The sequence below is a fragment of the Chinchilla lanigera genome, unplaced genomic scaffold, assembly GCF_000276665.1.
Source record: "Chinchilla lanigera isolate Chin_1 unplaced genomic scaffold, ChiLan1.0 scaffold00002, whole genome shotgun sequence".
In the NCBI taxonomy this organism is placed as follows: Eukaryota; Metazoa; Chordata; class Mammalia; order Rodentia; family Chinchillidae; genus Chinchilla; species Chinchilla lanigera.
The window spans coordinates 49,409,547-49,433,216 of NW_004955403.1; the positions used below are offsets into that span (position 1 = coordinate 49,409,547).

General features: G+C 39.4%; 1 protein-coding gene across 3 annotated transcripts in view; it reads right to left on the reverse strand.

The window, feature by feature from the left end:
* Positions 1 to 23,670, reverse strand: part of Adra1a (adrenoceptor alpha 1A) — a 91,709-nt gene that overhangs the window by 15,374 nt on the left and 52,665 nt on the right. Inside the window, exon 2 of one of the 3 annotated variants that reach the window (XM_013514144.1) lies at positions 17,294 to 17,841. The exons of the other annotated variants lie outside the window; for them this stretch is intronic. Coding sequence (XP_013369598.1) covers positions 17,762 to 17,841 — 80 coding nt within the window. The 3' untranslated portion in view covers positions 17,294 to 17,761. Of the gene's footprint in view, positions 1 to 17,293; positions 17,842 to 23,670 lie in introns of those variants that run through there. 3 annotated transcript variants of the gene reach the window in all.

Sequence of the window (23,670 nt, forward strand, 5' to 3'; positions counted from 1 at the left end):
CAGGATCCTTGGGCTTACAGCTCAAGGTTCATAGACTTCCTGTGAAGCTGAATACAAGTCTTTGTATGGATACATACAAAGATACATACTCCTGGAAAGAGACCTTCAGCTTTGACTGGCTCCTCACAGGAGTCTCTGGTGACAATAAAGATGGCTAAGCCACAGCCCAGACATAGTGGTGCCTGCCTATAATCTCAGCACTTGAGAGGTTGGGGCAGGAGAACTAAGTCCAAGGTCAATTTGGGCTACCTAGTGAGTTCAGGGCTAGTGAAATCAAGCTATAGCTCTGCCTGGCATTCTGTAACTCTTTCAGCTCACATGTGCTCATGAGAATCCTGAGTTTACAAACAAGACCATCAGATGTGACTCCGGTGTTTCTCTGGACAGTCCTCTCCTTTTTTTCCTTCTTCCTTTGCTTACCTGGGATCTGGGCTGTTCTAGCCTTTTGCCTATAGTACAGTCATATGGTCAATCCCTTGAGTCACAGTGTTGCCTCTTGGTTGAACTTTCTGGCAGAAGTATGAATAATAGGCAAAGTGAGTAAGGGTGGAGGTATGAGGACACAGTGTACACCCAGCACTGAAGGAACAAACCTTGGCCTGGGGTCTACCTGGTGGGTAATGGGAGGGCTGAGGAACATTGGCCTGTGGTTACTACTGTGAAGAACCACTGCTTACCCCAAGACAGACAAAGAAAGAGGTCATGCAGAAAGATGGTTGTCATCCCTCATATTTCTGTGAGTGGAAGACAAAGTTGGTTATTTGATCCTCTTTCCAGGCAAGAATAGTTCTGCAGATCGGGGATGTTACCCTGGATCACCCAAACTCCTCAAGTGAAAGCTCTCCATCAAGTTTTTCTCATCAGCCAACAAAGTCCCCAAGCAGCATCTCTCCTGTTGGAAAAGGGGAGGAGCACTCTACCAGAGTGTATGAATGGGTCCAGAGATGATAGTGACTCAGGAGAGAATAAAATATCCTATTGCATAGACCCGCTGCGATCATTTCTTTTTAGAAGACATCTGATGTTGAATAAGTATAATTTCAGCCACTCTCAAAAGATAGCAAATTCCCCCCTTTACCTAATAAAAGATTATCTGGCACAGAAAAAAGCTTGAAATGAAGATTTCAGGTTCTTAGGAGAATGGGTTACCATAAAGTAGCAAGACTGGTCCCTTCCCTGTCTTCTTTTTTGTCTTGCGCAGTGATCTTGCATATGCTTCTGCTATGGTGCCACCTGCTGTGATCTGACACAGCTAGAGGGGCATTCATCAGAGCTGGTGCCATGCTGTTTCAATTTCAGCCTTTACCACTGTCAGTGAAATACACCTTTGTATTTTATAAAGTGTCAAGTCACATGTTGCTTTTGGAGGAGAGGTGGGCTGGAGATAGAAGCCAAGGCCTCACACATGCTAAGCAAGTGCTTTGTCACTCACCTACACACCCATCCTAGGTGTTTTGATATAGCAATGGAAACAGACTAATACACAGAATGGTTGAACATACTGTGAGAATGACCAGAGAGAACAGGGCAGGTTTTCAAGAAGAGGAGACCTCAATATGTTGGTAAGGGATTCAGGGAGGACACCCTGATTACTATCTTGGAGGCTTGTGTGCAAGCTTGTGGGAAGAAGGGCTAGGGGAGAGATCCAAGGGCTGGCATCAGGAGATGCACCTCATAGGGGCATAGGGAGCTCTCTGAAGCCACTGGCATGAGTTATGTTGAGCAAGGATGGAATTTGCTCCTCTTGGCATGGGGTGAGGGCTGGCTCCAGAGGTTTCACACTCCTTGAAAATATGTGAATCGCATACATGCAGATATGGTGTGGTCACCTAGTTGTATATCAAAGATTAACCTATTTATGAGTTCATAGTTGAATATGCTCTTTGGAGATGAGTGTGGTTGGAGAAGGCAGGTCACTGTGGGTGTTTCTTCCTCTGGCTTCCTCCTTCCCTTTACTCTGCTTCCTGGCTGCCATGAGGTGAGCAGCATTGCTCTACTAGGCCCTTCCACCATGATGTTTCCGCCTCAGAGCCAGTTTGCCATGGACTGAACCCTCTGAAACTGTGTCTTTTCTCCTTTAATTTGTGCATGTCAGATATTTCCCTCCAGCCACAGAAAGGTGACTAATATACTTTTTTTTTTTTCTTAAAAAAAAAAAAACAAACCACTTTCTCTAAGCATCAGTACTTTTCTCCATAGCACTTATCACAATCTTCTATGCTTTACTTACTTGGTTTTTCTTTTTTCTTGAATATAAGTTTGAGAGCACAGCTTCTGTTTTTATTTCACTGTGGTGTCAGCACCTCCCACAGTTTATAGCACATAGTAAGCTTCTGACAATATTGTTGAAGGAATGTCTTTCAATCTTTCTGAATTTAGACTCTTTAAAAACATGCAGGGCTTATGATTCTTTCCTTATTGCTCTTTTAGTACTGAGCATAATTCTCAATGAATCTTCTTGGAGTCAAAGGATACTGTTTGTTGATAATGTTTGTTGAATGTTTCTTGTTGAGAAAAAAAAAGGGCATTTTGAATGCTACTCCCGCTTCAACCCCTGTAAATATGTGCTTAAATGGAGAGAGAGGGCCTGTCGGAATTCACATTCCAAAGCCTTATCTTGCCGATCTTCAAGACAGTCAGATTTACATGAAAACATGACCATTCTCCAAATAATTTTATATGGCTAAGTTGCAGGCACTTCATAAAATTATTACTTCCAGTACTTATAAAGACATTTTGTAGGATCCTGTAAGAAGGTCTGAAGCTGTAATGAAGATGCGATAACCATCATCTCCTCTCAAATTTGTGGGATGGTAGTCTGAAGCCAAACATCATCAATCCAAAGCAGCGACATAAACAACCAAAATCGGACTTTCAAGGAGGAAGTGCAAAACTATTTCAGGCAAGTCCAAGTCCTGACTCTTGCCAGCAAGGTCATGGGTAAGTTAGCTGATGTTTGCATAGTAAAAGATGAACAAGAGAGCAGATGGATGGGTTTTGGGTTCTGGACTGCTGTGTAATGCCTAATCTGAGTTCTCTGGACAATTTGGAGATGACATACTGGGTCCTCTCAGTGGTCACCAAGTCACTCAGAGGCATTCACTCTGACCCGCTAGCTATCTTCAAGCGCCATCATCTGTGCTTGTTTAAAGTGGGAATATGAATAACAACTTGATCTCCACTCCCAGCTTCTGCATGTTTCCATCCCCAGCTTGGAGTAAGCCAGGGATAGACTGTACCTCAGCCACTTCTCTCGAGACTTTAGGTAACCAGCCCTCGGCTCAAGTAGGGTTAGGTCACCGCAGCCTCTGACTCCACCAACTGTAGGTGGTTTTTCAAACAGGCATAGCAGATGAAACAAGAATTCTAATAGCTCATCCTAAAAATAAAAGCTGTCTTTTGGATTCTATAATATGGCTTCTAAGTACAGCTGGAATAACCAATTTGAAAATAGTAAAAGCTGCTGGGGCAATTTAGTCTTTTATTTTAAAAACACATAGAATGTGGTACTGTTTGGATTATCATCATCTTTGAAAACAGGAATTGGCCATGTCTTCATCTTTCATAACAGACACAGCATTTAAGTAGCTCAGCTTTGATCAGAGGGGGTATTTTTCTCTTCAAACCCCTGTTATCTCCTCTGGGAAATGCCTGCTGCTTTCAGGGGAAGATTAAGGTCGTGGCAGCTCATCCTTTTCTGAGCCTCAATTTCTTCCTTGGTCTCACGACTCTCAGTTCTCCATTCCCCAGAGCATAGCTGGCTCCTCAGCTCTAGTCTTAGGACACAGCTATTACCAGGCATCTCTGTTAATTTCACAAACTACCTCCCTATTACGAAGAACTGAGCTGAAGTCATCATCTCCCACAAACCTGCTCTTTCTTCTCTGCTCCAATCTCAGTCAACGGCAACATCTCCCCTCCACTGTCTAAGCCAGAAATCCATTGTTACTTTTAATCCTAATTCTCCTAAGTCCTCCATGACAGCCCAGTACCCACTCTTGACCATGAGCCTCCAATTTCCTTATCACCATCTGCCCTAGATCAGGTCTCTGTCACCTTGAACTAAAACCTCACGAACTAAAATCTCTCTAACTGGCTTTCTGCTGCTGATCTTATCTCCTTCCAACCTACTCCTCACATTATAGCCAGAGATACTCTGAGAAAACAATCCTGATTATATTCATTGATCAAGTCATTTCAATGACTCTTCACTGACTTTAAAATGAAGTACAAATTTTGTATTTTGACTCCAGACCCCCAAGGGTATGGAAGGCTGAAAACGCACTTTATTGGGTAACTAATTCGTTGAACAATGGTGATCCCAGTGCCTAGCTAAAGTGTCTAGTTGGTATCATAGAAGAGTTGAGAATTTCAATAGGCAGGATTGAAACATTTGTGTAATTTTAACTGAGCAGTACAGTATCTTCTGTTCACAGGGGTATAGTGGCTGATTTATCAGAGTTTAAGGCTAAGGAATAAATTTATGGCTTCTAGGCAGCAGCACATGCACTAAGAAAATCTTTCTAAGGCCAAAGAAAGGAAATCACTAACGAATTCCCAGTGGTTCTAGTGGTGGTCATGACAGTGGTCCTAAAAGTTTTGTAAAACCCAGAAGATCTGAGACATGAATAAGGATGCATAGGGGATAAATGCAGAAAGTATGAAGACAAATTCAAGACAGAGACAATTGCATTCAAGGTTATCCTGGAACATTTAATCCCTGGTACAGGGTATGGTTTTCTGTTGTCAAAACCAGTCATATTCCTAAGAAAAGGTTGTTTCTCATTGTTACAGTTCTCCTCTGAAACATCCATCCAATGTCTGTTCCTAGAACATTTAATCCTTGGTACAGGGTATGGTTTTCTCTTGTCAAAACCACTCATATTCCTAGGAAAAGGTTGTTTCTCACTGTTACAGTTCTCCTCAGAAACATCCATCCAATGTCTGTTCCTACTGGATGATTAATTCAGAACACACAAGATGTCCATAAATTATATTTTCTGATGTGCTCGTATGGGAATATACTATTCACCAACCCCAGCATAACTGTACTGATTCTCTAGGCAAGTGTAGAAGCAGCAGAACTCTTACTTGGATGTAGTTGTTCATTTGTCTCTGTCTCACTCATAGAGAAATACTCTTGACAAGAGAAGAAAGCTGGGATAATTGATCAAAAGAGTGATAAAGAGTGATATTCATGGCTTTCCTTTATTCAGATTTGAAGATTTGATACCGGTGAGTTAGAAATTAGCTCTGCTTTATGTCTCAAGGTAGAAAGTATATTAACAAGTGTCTCCTGGTACCGGAGAAACCCCCCCCACCCAAAAAAAAAAAAAAAAAAAACCAAGTGTCTGGCTTTCTTAATTTTTTAGTAAAGCTTAAATTTATCTAAGGATAACTAAAAAGGAAGACTGGTAGGGGTAAGGAGACCAACCAGGAGACAAGCACATTGCTCTGTGTCAGAATTCCAATCAATGGCTAGAAGATATGGAAAGACAGATTTGAGCTGTCTGGGAATTTGGTCTTCCCTGGGATAAACTGAATAACCACTTCTCTGAGGTATCATAATGGTGAATCAACCATCTTAAAGTGTCTTATTAAAGTACTCTTTAGGGGATATTATGATCTTGAAGTTTCAGAACTTTTGGAGAAGCAAACAAACACTATTGAAGAAGAAAAAGTTGGTTGCTTTGAATACCTTGATTCTTTTTAAAACATTGCAATAAAGAAATTGTATAGAAGTATTTAAAGAAGCATAGATATGTGAGAATGTAGACATATTGTTGGGTATGACAAAATTACTTAACACGATTTACCTGTTTCTCAGAGTGAGACTAATCTACACGCATTTCATTAATTCCTAAATCTTCTTCATAACCTATCTGGGGCCTATAATACACACTTTGATCAACATTGTTGCGAAAATCATTTACCACCATCTCCTACAAAAATTAACTGAGAAATAATACATTTTAAACAACTGGGGTTGTGTCTCCAGCACATGCTTCTGAGAACAGCCTTTTTTTTGCGTATATTATGAACATTCTTTTATTTCTAGTTCAAAAATGTTTACAAGACATTTACCATGTAATTATACGAATATGGCAAAATTTATTTATTTTTCTTTGCTAGTCTGTACAATTTGGTTCTTTCCAAGTTTTCTCTATTATAAATAACTATGCAATAAACAAAGGGAGGGAGTGGGAGGAGGGATAAAATTAAAATATGTTATATAATGCCCTTATGCCAATGCCACACTGAAATTCAACATCCGGTTAAATTGAAAGGCACTGATGAAATATATAAAACATATATCATTATTACTATCTTAAAACAATAAATCATTATGAACTTCTAGATGACAGATATGCCATCTAAGTATGAGCGATGAAATCTTCCAAAGCTAATGAACAATTTCCAGGAAATACAAGGAGAAGAGGAAAATACTAATGATCCACAGGGAGAAAGTTAGCAAAATCTAAACTATGGAAAATGTTTATCCAATCAAAATAAAAATATCAGGGAAAAGAAAACAGGGAAAGAGCCATACATAAAACAATCCTAATATATGGCCTTTATTTGGATCTCAATTCAAACTAAGAAATTCTAAAAGTATGATAAGGAAATTGGAGAAATGTGAATTCTGTTTGGAAATTTTATGAAGAACAAGGGTTGGCTTTTGTTTAGATATGGTAATGGTTTCAAAGAACAGCACTGTTTAGAGGAACATCATGGAATATTTACAGATGAGGCGATATGCTGACTAGAATTTATTTCCCAAGAATCTGGGTAAAGTGAAGAACTTGAATAAACCAACACTGCCTATGTATTTATTTATCGTTGTTAAAATTTGGTGATAATTCCATCAGCTTAATTATATGACTCTATTTTTATATACTTAATATGTTCCATAATAACTATTTCAAAAATTAAAAATGGAAGCATATAACTACAAAATAACTCACTAATTGCCTATGACTTTTTGTTGCCTTTTCTACACTTCTTAGAACTTTCTTAAATGAGTTTGCTTTTTAACCCACCTTGCCTGAAAGCTGAATGTGTACAGTAGAGAAGGGATACAAAGAGACAAGATCTTGCTCCTGACGTAAGGATTTGTTTGTCATAAACTGGACAGGTAGAAATTCAACAGCACTTCACAGCATATATGATGTGTGTGTTTCAATAAAAGATTATTGTAGTAAAAGACACATTGTCATTGTCCACCCCCCTCAGAATACTGCCCCTTGCTTTGAGCACACTTATCCAGTCCTTGCCACTTAAAGAAACAGTTCTGAAAGTTCTCTTTTGTGTCTTTAGTTACACTATCCTTATGTTTCACTGTTCTGAATTAATTAAAAAGTTTACCTTTCATGGTTGTTTTGACTTTGGGAGGAGCCAGAGCTGCATGGTGCTTGATGCAGTGAAAAATGTGGATGATGACCCTTGATGTTTTAATGAGGCTGCCTTTCAGCAGAATGGCCCTCAGCAACTGCATTCACCATTATTTTTTACTGCACCTCCTACAGACACTCATGAAAGAGGACTTCCAGAACAGCTTCAGAAAATAGCAAGATTAATGGGATAAGTGTGTTCGAAGGCAGGGAGAGTATTTCCAGGTGAACAATAGCAATATGTCTTTTACTATAATACACTTTTAAAATTTAAGTGCACACTATTTTTAAAATCTCTCCTGTAAGGCCACAAACACCATCAGAGGAAAATGTTATTGAAGTAGGGAAAGATTTGAGGACAATGTGTCTTACATGTAGACAAGGAAAGGGGGGCATTTCAAGAGAAGAGGGAGGCTCACCATGAACCTGGGTAGAAGGAAAAGCTAAGATGAAGAAGGTTCTGGGAACTAGGGGAGGTATTAAGATGTGACGCCATGGTTATGAAGAGACCTCTGTAATGTGTGATCACAGAAAACCCTTGGATAAGGCTGGCTTGAAAGGCAGACCTGGATGGGGATGATTGGAGAGGTACAGTCACTCACTGAGCAAACACAGAGATGAGACTAGAATCAAATGTGAAATGAAGAGAGTTGTATTAGGCATCAGTTCTAAGTTCTCCTCCAAAAGGTTTGCAAGGTGAAAAACAGATTTATGGTAAAACAAAGACGCAATTTGCCTTCCTTCTTCTCATTGTCTTGTGAGAGTACAGTGAAATGCTCCCAGGAGATGATATGACAGGTTTTACTGTAACATATTGAATGCAGAAGCAGATATGAAGATCGAACTGTCTTTCATAGCCAGACATCAAAGACATTTGCAAAAACTTAAAAGCAATTTCAGTCTCAAATTTTTATTACTACTTTTTATTTGGAAGATTTACTTTTCACAGACTTGTTATTTATCTTAACAAATAATGGGTTTATTACTATTTCAATTGTCACTTTGGAAGAATTAATAAATATTTGAACAATTTCTCAGTTTTAGCTTCTCATCTGGCAGACATTAACAAATACAATCTATGCAGACAAAAACTCTTTGAGGTCCTATATAATTTTAAGCTTACAGTAGGGGCTGGGATGAAAGGTCTGAGAACTGCTATCACAGAGTTTATTGAGCGTATGAAGGATTCATGAGTAATTTCAAAGGAAAATGGTCAAGACATGGTAACTACTTCAATAAATCATCCTTAAACACTATGTTCAGAGTAGTGAAGATGATGAGGGAGGATGAAGGTGGTTCCAAGTTGTCAAGCTAGCTGTCTGTTTAATTCAAAATCAGACACTAATTGTTGTTGAGTAACTTCTAATGTTGCTCCAAGTGAACCGTTCCTTCAGCAGCTGGATAGGAGAGGTTTTGAACTCCCACTCAGAGGGCACAGTTTTCTTAACCTATGCACAAAGATCATGCTTCAAAAAAGGACTCCTTGCATTAAACATCTAAATATCCTTGTCTCTTTGCTTACCCAAGTCATAAGCACTCAGCTCTCCCCTGCCTCCTGTTTATTCTCACTAACTCTTTCGTCTGAAGGACATTTTTCATTCCCAAATTGTTTTCTCAGCCAGAGACAATAATTCAGTAATTGTGACATGTCATTTAATGTGTGTGCAGGAGGAGCCTATGAACTTTACTCTCTAGCGTCTGATGAAAAATAGACCTAGGACAATATCTGCATGTAAAAATGACACAGTTTATAAAATGTACTAAAGTTTACAGAAAAAGGACATTTTAGGGATTATGTAGGTTACCTTCCTTCAATACTCAGACAAAAAATTTCTTCTGTAAGAAACTTTGTAAAGCACTATTCCCCTCTCACCAGCCTCATGTCAAAGTTAAACATGCTCTGTGCTCCTCAGAGCACTTTGAGTTTCTGCTTGTTGAATTTATCAGCCTCTGGAATATGACAGTATGTTGGACTTCTTTCTTTTTTATTTCCCTGCCCAAGAAGATTTTTCAGAGAACATACTGTGCTTCATTTACATTTGCTTCCCAACTATTCCTTACACTGAAGTTCTTCTATAGAAAGATCCAATACTGGGTGATAAATTTAATTAAGTAAAAGCTAAAAGCTGTCTACCTTGTGTTTGTTTATATAATGCACATAACTGCTCCGAGGTTTAGTCCTGGGTTCCAAGCATGACACAGCAATGGGTATCAACCCCATGTTGTGAAAAATGGTAGAAGTCAGCATAATATGAAGTGCTGTTTTGAAGTATTTAGGGTTTTTGATCTCTAGAGGAAGAAGCATGTGAGATGAGCTCAGGGCTTTCTCCCCAAGGGCATTTTCTAAGCATAGCAAGGGGATGGGTCCCTAGCAGAAAGTGCATCTCTATGGGGGAGGAAACTGGGATACTGCATGGGTCAAATTTGCAAAGCAAGGTGCTAGAGAGGAGAAGGCTATGCAGGGTAGGCTTGGCCATCTGTAAATGGATGCTCTTGAATATTCAGATATGCAACTGTAAGATGAAGGCCTACAGGAAGACCTGAAGAGCGACAAGTCTGATTCTGACAGGGTGTGGCTTCAGGCTTAGCTATTGTTTTTGAGCTAAGGCAGACCTGCTCCCAAGATATGTTTTCCTGGGGTCTCACCCAACTCCAGATCATGGGACAAGGTCTCCACTGGAGCTTGTTTCATTTCACTGTGTCCTCACATTTGCCATTAAGTTCAATAATGTAGACGAAATGGACAAATGCTTTGAACTAATGAAATGTTCAAAACTATTTAAGAAGAAAGAGGACACTTGAATAAATCAATCTGCATGGAAATGCAAGTGCTCTAAAATTATCAATTGATTTGGGAAAGAGCAAACATGGAGTACGTTGTATGCTTTCATGACTTATTAAAAGATAGTCATTGTTAAATATCAAAGCAGCACTATATTAGTGTAAGGATACACTATTGGATGGGTAGAAGATAGTAGATGCCAGAAGCAAACCACACGTGCAGTTAATTGATTTTTCAGTAAAGATACAAAATTAATTCAAGGTGGGAAACAAATTGTGTAAGACCAATTGCATATCCATATGCACAAAGATGACCCTTCGGTTGAATCTTATACTGTACACCAAAATTACTTTGATATGGATTACAAACCTAAACATAAAAGCTTAGACTATAACACTTATAGAAGAAAAGGAAAATTTCTTTGTAATCTTAGAGTAAAGGAATATGTTATAGGACCTAGAAAGCAACAAGCATAGATGTCAGTAAATAAACTTGATCAGAATGAAAACTCCTGCTCATCAAAAGACAGCATAAGGAAATGAATAAGCAAAACACAAGCTGTGAGACAATAAGGAAGCACAGTAAATATCTAACAAAGTATTTGTATTCAGAATATATCTAGAGATGCTACAACTTGACATAAAAATCTAATTATAAGAATAAAAGGCTTGAATAAACATTTTAAACAGGAAGATATAGAAATGGCTGAGAAGTATTTGAAAAGGTATTCAGCATTTGTATTAGTCAGGTTTCTGTCACGGTTATAAGACACCCAAGAAAATATATATGATCCACTTAAGAAGTAGAAAGGTTTATTTTGGCTCACAGTTTTTGAGGGGTTAGTCTGTGGCCAATTATCCCATCACTCTATGGCCGTGGTGGCACAGAGTATCATGGTGGAATGCTTGGTGCAAGGATCATGTTTACCTTATGCTGATGACAGGAAGAGGGGGCAGAGGAAGAGATTAGTTTCCCATGAACCCCTTTAAGGGCATGTCTCCAAATGCCTAAAACCTGCCACTAGGCACCACCTGTAAAAGGCTTCCATCATCTTCCAAGAGTACCAGGCCTTTAACACTGGACTTTTTGGGGATGCTTGAAATCCAAACTATAGCAGCAGCATCAATCATCAGCAACATGCAAATTAAAAGCACAGTAACTTACTACTACATGTCCACCACAATCACTTTGCAAAAGGACATTTTCGGGGTTTCTGGAAAAATTAATCATATACCTATCATGTAACCCAGTTGTTTTTCTTCTCCATACTTACTCCAAAGAAATGAAAACCTACATTTACACAAAGTCTTGCATCGTGTTCAAAGCAGCATTATTTTTAATAGTCCCAAATTGGAAATAGTCCAAATGTTCATAGATAGGTAAAAGTCTAAAAATGTATAATATACATATTACTCTAGAATAAAAAAGAACGATCTATATACACAACATGGATACCTGTCAAAAACATTACGGTGCATGAAAGGAAAGAGGCAAAAGAGATACACACTAAAAAGTATAGTGACAGAAAACAGACTGGTGTTTGCCTGGGGGTGGAAACCCACATCTCCAACACCTTCAGGGATTCCATGAGATCTGAGTTGTGTTCTGAATCACTCTAATATAAGCCATAGTGTGGTCCATGAGCAAATGATCATATAGTGTGGAAAATCTCCAAGCTAAAAGTTTAGGGTCTCTTTCCAGAATGACACAGATATTTCCATGCTTATATCAGGCTTCAGAAGATGGCTATGGTAGAGAGTAATGAGATGATATATGAAAAAATAATTGCAATTATAAGAACTGATAGAAATTTAATTTATTCTTATTGTCTGATATTAATAGACAGAGAGAGGCTGTGAAATTGTAATTTCATAGCTCATCAGTGAGAGCAACCATGGCTGTGTTTCAAAATCAGCTTTGAAGTCACATACATACATTGCTAAGTGTCCATAGACATTGATGCTGAGATCTAGGAAAGGTTCTGAGATTTTAAAAGAAGCTACTAGTAATTCAGATGCTCATTTTACGTAGGAATGAAATCCCGAAAGATCAGTTTGATGGTTTTTCACTATGATCAATGATAACAGGGGGTCTCAGTTATGCCTAAGTAGCTTTTCACATTTGCTAGTTTGCCCTGAGCAGTCTCAATCTATGCCTATCATCTTGGCATAATGACTAATAAATAGTGCTTTCTCTAACTCTAGAGTCTCATGGGTTAAACAATAAACTAACACTGTATTAATGTTTACTGCTTAAATCTACAATGTGGGAATCATTTCCATTTTACAGATGACACAAATTACCTATGGAGTGGGCGACCACACTGCTGGGGAAAAGGGTGGCCAAGGCTTTAAGGAAAACAAGACCTAACATGTACTGTGTGGTCACTCTATGCCCAAGGCTTCTAAACTCTGTCTATATATTACCTTGTTCAATTTCTCAAAAGTGCTAGGGCAGATACTAATGCATTAGCGTCAATACAATAAACAGTGCCATACAGGTAGGTGAGGCTAAGGTGTTTCCCAAGGTCATGCAACACAACAAGGAAGAGAATGTAGAGTTGGACTCTGGTACCCAGAAGCTCTCTTCTTCTGTGGCCAGTATCTTTCCATGGGTGGTAGGTCTTCTCTGTTTAGAGAACAAGGTGGCAAGTCCAGCTAACAGTTTTCTTCCCCTGAAGGAAGAAAGAAAACCCTATAGTGCTCCCATCCCTCCCGCCGCTGCTACCCCTACTCCATGCATGAGCCCTGGGGGCATTATTGCCCCCCTGTTTGTACTGGGCTGTAATTCATCCAGCCTTCTCACTGTGTTTGTATCCAGAGTACTTCCCCTATGCTTTCCTTTGGACAAAGTGGTAGTGGCTCCTAGGAGCCGAGAATTTATACCCAAGAATTTTCTTTTACTCTAAAGCTGCCTCCTATTTTATTCTTCCCTGTAGTATAGCTGATAACAAGGGTGAAAACAGCCCTTTCTCTAGTTCCTAGAGGCCCTAGGTGGAAAAAAGGAGCACAGTTCAAGTTTTCTGTGACTTCTGGCACAGTTTCCATGGAATGCAAGAGCAATGCCAGAGCCTGGTAAAAATAGAAACTCTCCAGTGTGCAGGCTCCTCTCCAATGGTCCATGGGAATCCAATGGTAACTCATCACCACGGAGAGTTGCCGTTCACTAGGCAGAAGCTCTCAGGCCTCACCAGGGGCGGTAAGTGAAACAGCTAAGAGTGTAGGGCAGAACCTTTGATCCTGTTGGCACATCCTTGGCTTCTTTACCCTGGTTTCATTGAATGTCTGATCATTACATAAAGATGTGTCATGCCTTGAAGGATGAAACAGAGTTAGCAAGTGCAGTGGCCTGGTTAAAAGTGGCCCAAGGATAAGTCTTGGAAAAGAAAAATTGGTCATGCATCTTCAGAAAGGACAAGTGACATTTTGACCACCCCCTAAGAGAAGTAAACCAAGAAATATGGAAGAGACTCTCTTTTCAACTAATAGGATGGTTACAGAGTATATGGGCAGCTTTCCATTGCTGGTACAAAATACCTGGAACCCATAACTTAAAGGAGGAGAGCTTTCATTTGGCTATTTCAGAGGATTTGGTCTGTTGTTGACCGGCTCCATGGCAGGAACATCATGGTGGAAGGATGTGGTAGGGCAAAGCTGCTGATTTCATGGTAGCTGGGAAGCAGAGTGGGTTTGAATGAGTGTCAGTGAAAGAAATACTTCTACTGACCCACCTGCAGCTGGGCCTCCAACCTCCTAATAGTTATAGATATCAGTGGCTCAAACAATCAATCAATCAATCAGTGTCTTTGTGAAGTGTGACAAAAAATTGTGAGGGCTGTGGCCAAGTGCCATCCAATAAAAAGGAAGACACTAAAAGTGTCAACAGATCTGACACTGTGCAGCCTGTGGGTTTTCCTCAACATCAAAATGACCATGAAAGGTAAACATTTTGAATTGATTCAGGCCATCAAAACATCCCCACAGCACAACTGAAGACACTCATCAAAGAGGACTTCTGGAACTGCCTCAGAAAGTGGCAAGAATGATGGGGTAAGTGTGTGCAGCGCAAAGGGAGGAGGTCTTGAGGAGGATTCGTGGCAGTGTGACTTTTATTGAAATAAAGTTTTAAATCTAAACATTCATTACATTTTTGATCACATGTCATATTTTGCTTGCACGATCCAATCTGTCTTGGAGTCTCTTAACCCAGTCAAGGAGACAAGTTTAACTGTCACAGGGAGGGAGCCAGCATCTGTGAGCCACAAGAGAAGATGAATGAGAGGGCAGGGGCTGGGGCTCAGGTGAGTAATAGACTATTTGCTTCCTGACTGAGTCCTATACAACTGACCTTAGCTTTGTTAATACTGCCACACTTGTGTTGGGGAAAATCCTTCAAAAACCAATGTGCTCCAGTCATTGGCTCATCAAGCTTCTATTACCAGGTAGAACCAACCCATGAAGGGGGAGCCTTGGAACACTTTCACAGTGAGAAATTATTTCCCTTCATAAGGATCAGAAGCCTAACTCCTTCCCACTAAGCACAATCTCCTTAGAAGAATGAGCTCCAAGACTGAGCAAGCCACTTAGCTCTTGGGCATCTCCCCTCTCTCCCATACAATGAGGGTGATCATACACTATGTTCTTAAGTCTCCTTTGGACAAGTAACAATGGAGCTGGGAGAACAAAGGAGGGTGGTTAAGCACAGAGGTGTCAAACATACAAATTGAAGAAATCCAAGTAACAGATGATTGGCACCACACAGCTGGAAAGAATAGGGTCACTCTGAATCTTTCTGACTTGATTGCAGGGACCCCACTCCCACAGGGAGTTTTTATTAATTAGAGTAAATCTTACCTACCCAAGAAGCTGTTCGGGAAAGCAATTCTGCATTACTAACCCCCACTCCTATCAGACAGTGACTCTTTCATGGGAAGGACTGAGGCTTGTTTAGGTCTGGGATCTCCCACAGTATCTGATGCACGCAGGTAGTAGGACAAATGAAGATTCTTGTTGGGAGGAAGTACTGAGAAGGGTGTTTCCTTGGTAGGAATGTCACATGACCAAAAGTAAGAACACACTTAGACCATCAGGATGATAGAAGGAGCATTGCGGAAGACTGAGCCAGAGACAGACAAGCCAAAGGGGCCAGGACCCGTTCGTCTTTGCTTCTCACCTGTAAATTCTAGTCCCTTTGTCCTTTTCAAGGTCTGAGCTTCAAAGCAGGGCTAATTCTCTCCACCAAAACCTTCTGCTCCTCTTTGGAAATGGATCCCAGTTCTCCAGTCTCTTCTACTATGGCTAAGTACTTTGCAGTTCCTTATTTTTCTAAGTTCATACTAATACATTTACTAAGTTCATACTTATATATACTAATTCAAGCCAATACATTTACTTGGTTCAAAAATTAGAACAATATGTAACCAGGTGCCTGCAATCCCAGCACTTTGGGAGGCTAAGGTAGGAGGATTATAAATTTGAGTCCTGCCTGGACAACTGTGTGAGACTCAGTTAAAACAAAACAAATCAAAACAAAAACAAATCTGATAATCTGAGCAATGTAGTTGAGGATAGAGATATGCAGTGCAACAGCCCCTGTTGATTTGTATTAATTTGTCTTGAGACCCTGTATCACTTTAAATGTTCTTGCTTTGATTTGTTTATGTTTGTGATACTGGTATGCTGCTACTGTTCTATTTTTCTTGTTTGTTTGTTTCTCATATGCTACTCTCTTTAAAATAAAAAGAAAATAAAACAAAAACAAAAATAAAAAGGGCTCAGGATCCAAGGTTAGTGGTAGAGAACCCCTGGGTTCAATCCCCAGTACTGAAAAAGTTAAACTGATACAAGATATACTTTAAGATGTTACAGCCTCTGACCCCATCTCTCCTAGTTGACTTTTTCACTTTCCCTTAGTTGGCCACTACAAACATCTAGAAAGCTTCAGAAAGAAATCCCCTATGACTTTGGCAGAGAATTTTTTGCCAATATAGGCATCTGATTGACTAATGAAGAAATGTTATGTCGCTGTTCATAATCAGAGTCTCAGATATCTCCTTACTGGTATGTGAATTTGGGAAGAGCAGGTACCTTCACCGTTCATTAGTACCCGCCAGGCTGTAGAACATATGGCATGTGCTCAGTAAATAACTCTTAGATTTGTCTCTGCAATATAATTCTATAGGCATTTCCAATCTCACCTTCTACAACCTCCTTCCAAATAAACTTTGAACCTTAGCCATTTTGAACCACTGTCCAAATATGCCTTTTCACGTTCATGACCTGGACTGCGCCATTTTCACCACCTTGAAGACTTCCTCTTCCCGCACATGCCATTTTGGTTACCTACCCAAAACCCGTTGGTCTCTAAGGACCAGCTCCCCTGAGAAGTGCGATCACTTGAAAAATGTAGCGGCCCAAAAGAAAGTGAATTTTTCAGTAGAGAAAATGGAATCAGCATCTTCGTGTCTCTGCTTCCATGAGCCTACAAATAATAGAGGCTCTGAGATAGGGAGCTATGTATTTTATTTCCCAGAAAGCCAGTCATCCTGCCCAAGGAGGCAAGCGTGATACCTGCTTTACAACTTTATTGGGGATTAGCAAAGAGTCCATGGAGTAACACAGAAGAATTTATAAAGCACAAAGTCTTATGTAAAAAATCTTACATACTTTGAAGTATATTGTGCATATATATTCAGCTAAATAAATGTCTATTGAACTCTTATTTCTATTACATATTGGGCAATGTATAAGTGAAATAGTCTTTTCCCTTGAGTTAATAAGCAAAAGAGAGAGAGACGTATGGCCACTGAGTTAGACTCAATAAATGCAAAAAAAAAAAAAAAAAGAAAAAAAATGCAAAATAATGTCACCATTTCCAGGAAGATACCAGAGTAAGAATCTTAGATGTGGCCTAATCTCTAAATGTGTGTTGTGTAAAATATCTCAGGTAATTTGGGCTTTAAATTTCCTAGACTGCTAGTGGAACTGCTTTCTTAGATTGTTGCATCCTTTTTTTTTTTTTTTTTTTTTTTTGGTTTTTCTCCGGTACCGGGAACCGAACTCACGACCTTGCGCTTGCCAGGCAGGCGCTTTTGCCGCTGAGCTAAATCCCCAGCCCCTGTTGCATCCTGTTCTGCACCTGAGCTTGCAAGTTTTATCACAGAGATGGTTCTGGTTTCAAGAAAGAGAGAAATCTGGTCTTGAAAACTGGCTTCTATTGCTTTTTGCCCTTCCCAGAATGGAGTCGCACAAGGATTTTCCCTTAACTATTAATACTTTAGTAGGTTTAGAGGTCAAATCAATGACACCAGGATCTCGAGCCATTCTGGTCATTGCATGCACCAAAGCAATTTTTTCAAAAGGGTCCTCATGCAAGTTCTAGTAATTCAGGCAAATTCCATTTCGGATTAATTTCATGCTGCGTTTCTGAATTCCCGCAGCAGCTTTCAGTGGATGTAAGCAGACTGTGGTTGTTTTCCTTGATTCATCCGAAGACTTGGTGACAGGTGACAAGCCCAAAGCAGCTGCTCTGTTTCACTGAGGAGAGAGGCTGCCTGTGTGTCCTGAACGAAACCATCTGCAGGAACCTCCTAGCAGTGTGCTAAGGAAGGAAAAGCTGGGGGATTTTCAAGAAGCCCAGTGAAAGGTAACTGATGACTTCTGGGTTGATCTGAAAGAACAAGTGAAAAGGAACTCAATAACGTCCCATTACTGTCACTCTGCTGAGGTAGTCCTAGCATGTTCCAGCTAAAAACATGCCTCTAATTCCATCATTCTGGGAAGCTGAGGTAGGAGGATTGCAAATTCAAGTCCAACCTGGACAATTTAGCAATTAGGGAGACCCTGTCTTAAAATAATAAACAAAAAAGGACTGGAGATACAGCTCAGTGTGAAGGCCCCTGATTCAACTGCCAGTACAAAGAAAACATGACCAGTGACTTTGCTTGATTCCAAATTAAGTAGTCATTAGTGAAACGGCAGAGAGACCCTAAAGTAAACTGGGAGCCATTTTCCCATGCCAATCCCCCACCCTACAGGACTACGCTCAAAAAATCGTACGTGGCGAATACATCTTTGTACTTGGAGGGCAAGTTTTGCAACTATTTAACACAGATACGTGTCTTACTCAACTGACCTGAAATAGTTTTAAAGCAAAACAAATAGGATTGCCTTCATTTCAACTATGATTAACAAATTCACTGAAAAACTATCTGAGAAAAATTCAAGATGCATTTAGCATCATATCTTATTCTTTCTATCCTTTATGACCACTATGTTCAACCAGTTTTTCAAGTTAATTATACAGAAATATGAATCTAAAGGAAATGCTTTGAATGTATGCAAGACATTGTATTTCAAATATTGAGTCCACTACCAAATGTAGACAGACTGTGGGTGCCCTTGTTCATCACCATTTTAGGGGAGGCTCCGGAGGGAAAAATAGGAGATGGAAGGCTCTCCTGCTTTTATGGTGCTCACCACACTCTTCTGTCTTCAGTTACTGCCCCTAAACATCAGTGCACTCAGAGGCCATTCACAAAAGCTTTGTTAATCTGTTAGTGCATGTAAGGAGAGATCTGCTGTCCATGCTGGAGAGGCTGTGGGGAGAAAGGAACCCTACTCCACTACTGGTGGGAGTGTAGACTGGTGAAACCACTGTGGGAATCAGTTTGGAGATTCCTCACAAAAGTAGGATTGGAAGTCCCATTTAACTCAGCTATTCCCCTTCTGGGTATTTTCCCAGAAGAATTAAAGACATCATACCACAGCAATATATGTGCACCCATGTTTATAGCAGCACAATTTGTTATAGCTAAATCTCAGAAACAACCCAAATGCCCACCAACTGAGGAATGGATAAAAAACATGTGGTATTTTTATACAATGGAGTATTACTCAGCTATAAAAGAAGATAAACTTGAGGCTTTTGTAGATAAACGGATGCAACTACAGACCATACTCACAAGTAAAATAAATCGGACCCACGTATGTAAACATCATATTGTCTCCCTGGTGTGGGAACCCGAAAGACTAGGTAAAACTCAAAACGTACAATAGATGATAGGAAAGGGAAAGAAATTGCTCAAAGGAAGGAACAACTAGGATCAGGGAAAGAAGAAAAAAGAAAGAAGGAAGGCAAAATATAAATATATATATATAATATACATATATATGAATAGCTAAGATAACTGTATTGCTGATGTCTGATGGTATATTGAAAGGAATAGTTAATGCTTAAAGTTTTTTATGTTCTGATCAATTTTGCATGCTTCTGTCTGGTAATCTGGGCAGCTGATTTGAAGGTAGTAATATGCAATGGAATTATCATGGTGAATTCGTACCATCTTGTCTAGTGAAACCCTGTATTATCTCTAATGTTTTATCTAATAATTATTTTCTTATTGTCTTTAATGGTTTGAACAATTTTCCATTCTTACATCTGGTAATCTGAGCAATGTAGCTGAGGATAGCGAAATGTAATGCAACAACCACTGTTAATTCGTATTATTTTGTCTTGAAACCCTGTATCACTTTAGATGTTCTTGCTATGGTTTGGTTATGTTTGTGATACTGGTATGCTGCCATTGTTCTGTTTTTTGTTTGTTTGTGTCTCATTTACTACTCTCTTTAAAATAAAATTTAAAAAAATATTTGTTAAGGTTCCAAATCTTTAGCATTCAGTTCAGTTGTTTTATCCATATGCATATATACAGGAAATTGCTACCCAGCTCAAGACACAGAATATCTCTAGCACTTCAGAGATTCCCTCATCCTCCTCTTATCATATACCTTATTACTTTTTTCTTTTTTATTGTTCTGGAATATTCTGCAATGGGAATATAACAGTTTATTTACCTATTCAGTAGGTGATGGACATTTGACTTGTTTATCACTGTTGGGCTATTGTACAACATGCAACTAAGAATACTTTTGTAGATGTCTTTTTGGTAGATGTAAGTCTTTAGAAAAACAAAATGTCTAATTTGATAAATTGGACATATTTGATGTACCTTCTGTTTGGAAGAAGTCAGTGTGGTCTACTGGTATGGAGGCTAAGGAATCTTGATCAGATGAATTCACAGATATCCTATATAAAGTTGTGCCTTTTCCATCTTGCCAACACACACTAGATTAAATTCTATGGTAAAGTGTAGTGAAATAATACTTTACCTAGACATTTACAGATTACATGAAGATTTACCTTTTTGGAAAAGTGTACTCTAGAACAGTGAAAATCACCTAGACCTAATGAATAAACTTTGACAAGATCCCTTTTAAATGCATGGCTAGCCTTGGAAGACAGGAAAAAAAATTCTCCAAGATCCAACAAGAGGTAGCTGTAAACCAAATTATTATTGTAACACTGATCCCAGCCTGGTTTGTGGGCATTTGTTGATCTTGACAAACAAGAAACATGAGTTTCATGAACCACACTGGGGTGAAAGATGAGGCCTTGGGTTCACAGAAAGTTAAGAGAAATACGAACTGAGTTTCTGGCATACAAGCTGGACCCTCAAAGGGTGAAGCTTTCAATGCAAAAGCAAATGACTAGGAACCCCTTCCAATGCAACCTGGATATTGTTTCTGAGAGAGAAAATTCTCTGCCGAGAACTGAAAAATTACAAAGATAAAACCTATCAAAACTTGTGGAGTGCAGCCAAAGCAGCACTTGGCAATTTCCAGCCCTAAATACCTCTATCAGAAAAGAAGAAAGCCAAAAATTAATGAGCAAAGTATCTGTGTCTGTTCCCTATAAAACAGAGACTGAGGCAAGGATTAAGTGCTAATGCTTTATTTTAGAGGTCCACTCTGGGGACAAAAGGAAGCAGAGAGAAGGGATATGCGCTAAGGAAGGCTGAGAAGCAATGAGAAGCATTATTGTTTTTGTTCTTCCTTTATAATAAGCCATGATAACCTGGGTAGCTGTTTCTGGATAGGTGTACCGAGGTGAGTAGCCACTCTCTGCATCTCCAGAAAGGCTACGCACAGACAGAGCCTCAAGACAGTCCTGGAAAAGCACACCTCTTTGTATAAGCATGAGGGGGTGGGTCTGGGCAGCTAGAGGAAAGCAGCCTCTGCAGGAAAGACACAAATCCCACTTAGATATTTCCTATGAAAGCAGAGCTTTAAACTGATGTGGGAAGGGACACCAGTCCTGTCACCTTTAAGGAAAACCGTGAAAGCAGTGAAGGAAATGGGGAGCAAATCTCTTTTATGCGTGGAGGTGCATACTTCCTGGGTTCAGACTTAAAGGCTAGGAACAAGACAGGATTGTTGAGAAGACTCCTCTCCTGTGGCCCAAGGATGCAGTGCCTGCTAAAGAAAGAGGCATGATCAGAACACCAAGAATATCCATTACCTGGTTCCTTGAAAGTCAAACGAATGTTGGGTAACACCATATTGGTGGCCTTAGTCTGTTTTGTGCTGATATAACAGTACAGCCAACAGTGCGTAGTTTATAAAGAATTGAGATTTAGAAATCCAAACACAAGGGATCTACATCTGGCAAAGGTCCTCACCGTGCATAATCCTATGGATGCATAGGAGACATATGGCAAGAAAGTGCAAGAGCAAAGGGTGGATCCTGCAGCCCCCAGTGCTTTTAAAATGTCATTAATCACTCATGAGGATGGACTTGCATGACCTATGCACCTCCCATTAGGCCCCACCTCTCCAGAAAATTTGAATTAGAAGATGTAAGGACTCAACTTTTTAAGTACCAAGACATTATAAAACCTTTGTAAAATAAGTTGGTGCACAATTAAAAGAAGCCAATCTCATAAGGCTCAATAAAGTGTAATACCAATTGTACAACATTCTGGAAAAGGCAATAAAAGATATAAAAAGATAAATGGTTGCCAGTGGTTAATAGGGAGGGAAGAAAGAATTATTGGAGCACAGAGGATTTTTCAGGCAGTGAAACTATTCTGTGTGACGCTACAACCGTAGGTCCCTATAATTATATAGCTGTCCAAATCAATAGAATGTCTAACACCAATGTGAAAGTCAGTGTAAACTATGGATTTTGATGAGTAACGATGTATCAGTATAGGTTCATCAATTATCAATTATAAAGTCTGGTAGAGGCACTAGCAATGGGGAAAGATGTGAAAGTATATGAGGTGGAAGGTATATCTGCACTTTCTGTGCAATTTTCTTGTGGGTCTAAGACTGCTCTAAAAATCTACTAAAAGAGACCCCAAAATAACATAAAAGGAGCTGGTATTATATTGGTTTAGGAACAGAAAAAAGAGAAAAAATGCAGAGCCCATAAACAGTTCTGTATACATGGGATATTAATAGATAATGGAGGTTGCATTCTAGACTAATGGGGTACAGACTGATGCTTCAATAAATTGTACTGATACAGTTTTTATCTAAATGGGGGAAAAAAGTAAATTGGATTTCAATCCCATTCACAAAAATCAATTCCAGTTAGACCAAATACCTTTTTAAATGTTTCTATGCTACTGATTTGTGCATCAGAAAGGATGAATGCCAAATATCTTATGCTAAATGAAAAAAGCCAGATTCAGAAGGCTGCACAATGCAGGTATGATTCCATTGATATGACAGTCTTACAATGGCTACACTGTACAGTTGGAAAATAGATCAGTGGTTGCCAGGGATGGAGGGTGAGGAGAGAAGGAGGAGGAGGAAGAGGAGGACAGCGTACTTTTTTTAAACTCCTAAGCCAGTATAACACCAGTTTCCTTTATATTATTTTTGATCTTTTTAGTAGATTTTTAAAGAGCATTTTAGAGCCACAAGAAAATTATGTAGAAAGTACAGAGCTACCCCTACCCCATATACAAAGATTTAGGGTGATGGAACTTTTCTATACATTGACCGTGGTTGTGGTCACAAGGCTGTATGTGTTTGTCAAAATACAGAACTGAATAGCAAAAAGAATGAATTTTACTATCTATAAATTATACTTTAATAAAATTTCCAAAGGGAACTTGCTAATGAAAATACAAAATACTTAATCATTATTAATCTCTTATCATGAGCCAAGATCTGTGGTTAGTATTTCGGTATGTATCTTTTTATTTAACTTTTCATAATTGTCTAATGAAATAAATAGCATGAATATTTAAGTGAAAAACACGGAGAGAGGCAGAATCAATTCACTTATCTATTTTGTTTTTCCTTCTGTAAAGTTGTTGAGTGTTGTCACATTGAAATCAGGGAGTGTTTTCAGTAAATGGTGGGAAAGGATTACATACTTCTCACTGCAGCCTCACAGAATCACAGTTCTAACACCACCCACAAAGGAAGGTGGCTTTGTAGAAGCCCAGTGAGGTGGTCCCATCACCCTGTTCCCATTGGAGCAGAAAGTCTGAGAAGAGAAATGTTAGAATAGAGTGTAAGAAGAAATGTTTCACTTGCCCACTTCATCTCATCCTAAGCAATACAGTTCAGTGCTAACACAGATTCCCCCAGCCTGTGATTTCTATGTGGAGAAGAGGGACTCCAATGAGCACCTGGGTTTCCT